The 1,680-nt window shown below is 37.4% G+C and overlaps 1 protein-coding gene across 1 annotated transcript; it reads left to right on the top strand.

Annotated features, from left to right (window-relative positions):
* The first annotated feature begins 611 nt into the window (after positions 1 to 611).
* Positions 612 to 1,320, top strand: LOC128856689 (rRNA 2'-O-methyltransferase fibrillarin-like). Its single transcript, XM_054092004.1, has 2 exons — positions 612 to 874; positions 936 to 1,320. The coding sequence occupies exons 1-2, from the start codon at positions 820 to 822 to the stop codon at positions 1,127 to 1,129; spliced, it is 249 nt and encodes an 82-aa protein (XP_053947979.1). The 5' UTR covers positions 612 to 819; the 3' UTR covers positions 1,130 to 1,320.
* The last annotated feature ends 360 nt before the right edge of the window (positions 1,321 to 1,680 follow it).

The raw sequence follows: 1,680 nt of genomic DNA on the forward strand, positions 1-1,680 counted from the left end.
ATCAACCTTTTGGAGAGCGAGGCAAAATGGCTCACCCCCAAGGCTTTCAATTAAATCAGTGATAAGTAAGATTTCAAATAATTAAACTCATAGTTAGAATTTAGAATTAGAGTATGCAGTTAGTAAATAGTTAGTTAGAAAAAAACTTTAATCAAAGATCGATAACCTAATTTAATTTTTTTATGAATACATATTTACATAGAAATACAAATGCGCATATTAATTACATAACTGCGAACGTAAACTGCAAATAATAAAATGAGAGCAATTTAATTATAGAATATTGCTGCAAATGCAAAATTCGTATCAAGTAAAAAGACCTTTCGGTATACATAAATAGCTGACTTAGATTTGCTCACACGGGCATTTGCATAAATATGTAAGGGCGCGTGTGCATGTGTGTATGTAAGAATCCCTCGTTTTCATACTTTTGCGTATTAACTATTGATAAGCGTGCATTTCATTGTCAGTTTATTCACTTTGGTTGTTTTGGATTTTCCGCTGACGAAAACGGGTGTGCAGTGAGGTGATAATTACACGCGTCTTATCTTCGCGCAAGTTTCCTTCTCTCTTACACAACTGTTGTATGTAGCACAGTTGACAGCGCACACTCCTGCTTCAATTATAGCACAATGCACCGTTTCGCGCCGCATCACAGCGTACCTAAATTGCATAACCCCACGAAAATCCCCTCTGCTTGGGGAATACTTAGTACAGCGAGACTATAACGAATTCTGATACTCATCTCATATAAAAAGCTGGGCCCTATAACACATCGTATCACTTCATCCAGAGTATCGCAATATTAACAAGTGAAAAATGAAATTCCCAATTTTGTTAGCGGTTTTCTTCGCTATTTTGGCCCTAGTTAAAGGTAAAAATGCAAATTTACTTTCAAATTAAGTAATGGAAACTAAATTTTTTGTTCATTATAGGCGTTCCAGTGCCTGGTGGTGGTGGCGGTGGCGGCGGCGGAGGTGGTGGTCGTGGCTGCAATTGTGAGCGAGGAGGTGGAGGTGGTGGAGGCGGCGGTGGCGGTGGTGGTTGGGGCAATGGTCCTGGCGGTCCAGGTGGCGCGGGCGGACCCGACTGTGTAAGGCCCTCTTGGATGCCTCCATGCCCTCCGTAAATTAGTTTTCGCTTTAACATGCCAAAGGCTTAGTATTTTTTACCTCCGAATTAGACTAAATTATATGCAATGCGATTATAAGATCCTTACATACTTGAACGAGTATGTATGTACTGCTATATGTGAACCAAAAGCTTTAAAATAATTTAAATATTTAATAGGAAAAATAAAATATGAAAATTTACATTGAATTCAAGTGTTAAATGATCTTTAATGCGGGGTGTAAGGGCTGCTGGGTCCTTAAAAAGAGACACAATGAAAATAAAACAAAGCATTCCATTGGTACCTCACAACACTGGTAATTTAACAGCTTCGAAAATGTTAACATAAAAATAAAGGGTATTTCAAAAGTGACGCCTAGTGTCACAGTAGTGAATAATTATGGCATCTTGGATATTTATCAAGTAGACACGATAGAGAAACGCTTTAAAATTATTGGGACTTACTATGAAAATGATCGATCTTTAAGAACAAAATATCAAAAAATTCATAATCTTTTTGGTAGAAATACTCTTCCAAATGAGTCGACAATTCAAAAGTTGGTGACAAAG

Source organism: Anastrepha ludens, chromosome 3 (genome assembly GCF_028408465.1).
Source record: "Anastrepha ludens isolate Willacy chromosome 3, idAnaLude1.1, whole genome shotgun sequence".
NCBI lineage: Eukaryota > Metazoa > Arthropoda > Insecta > Diptera > Tephritidae > Anastrepha > Anastrepha ludens.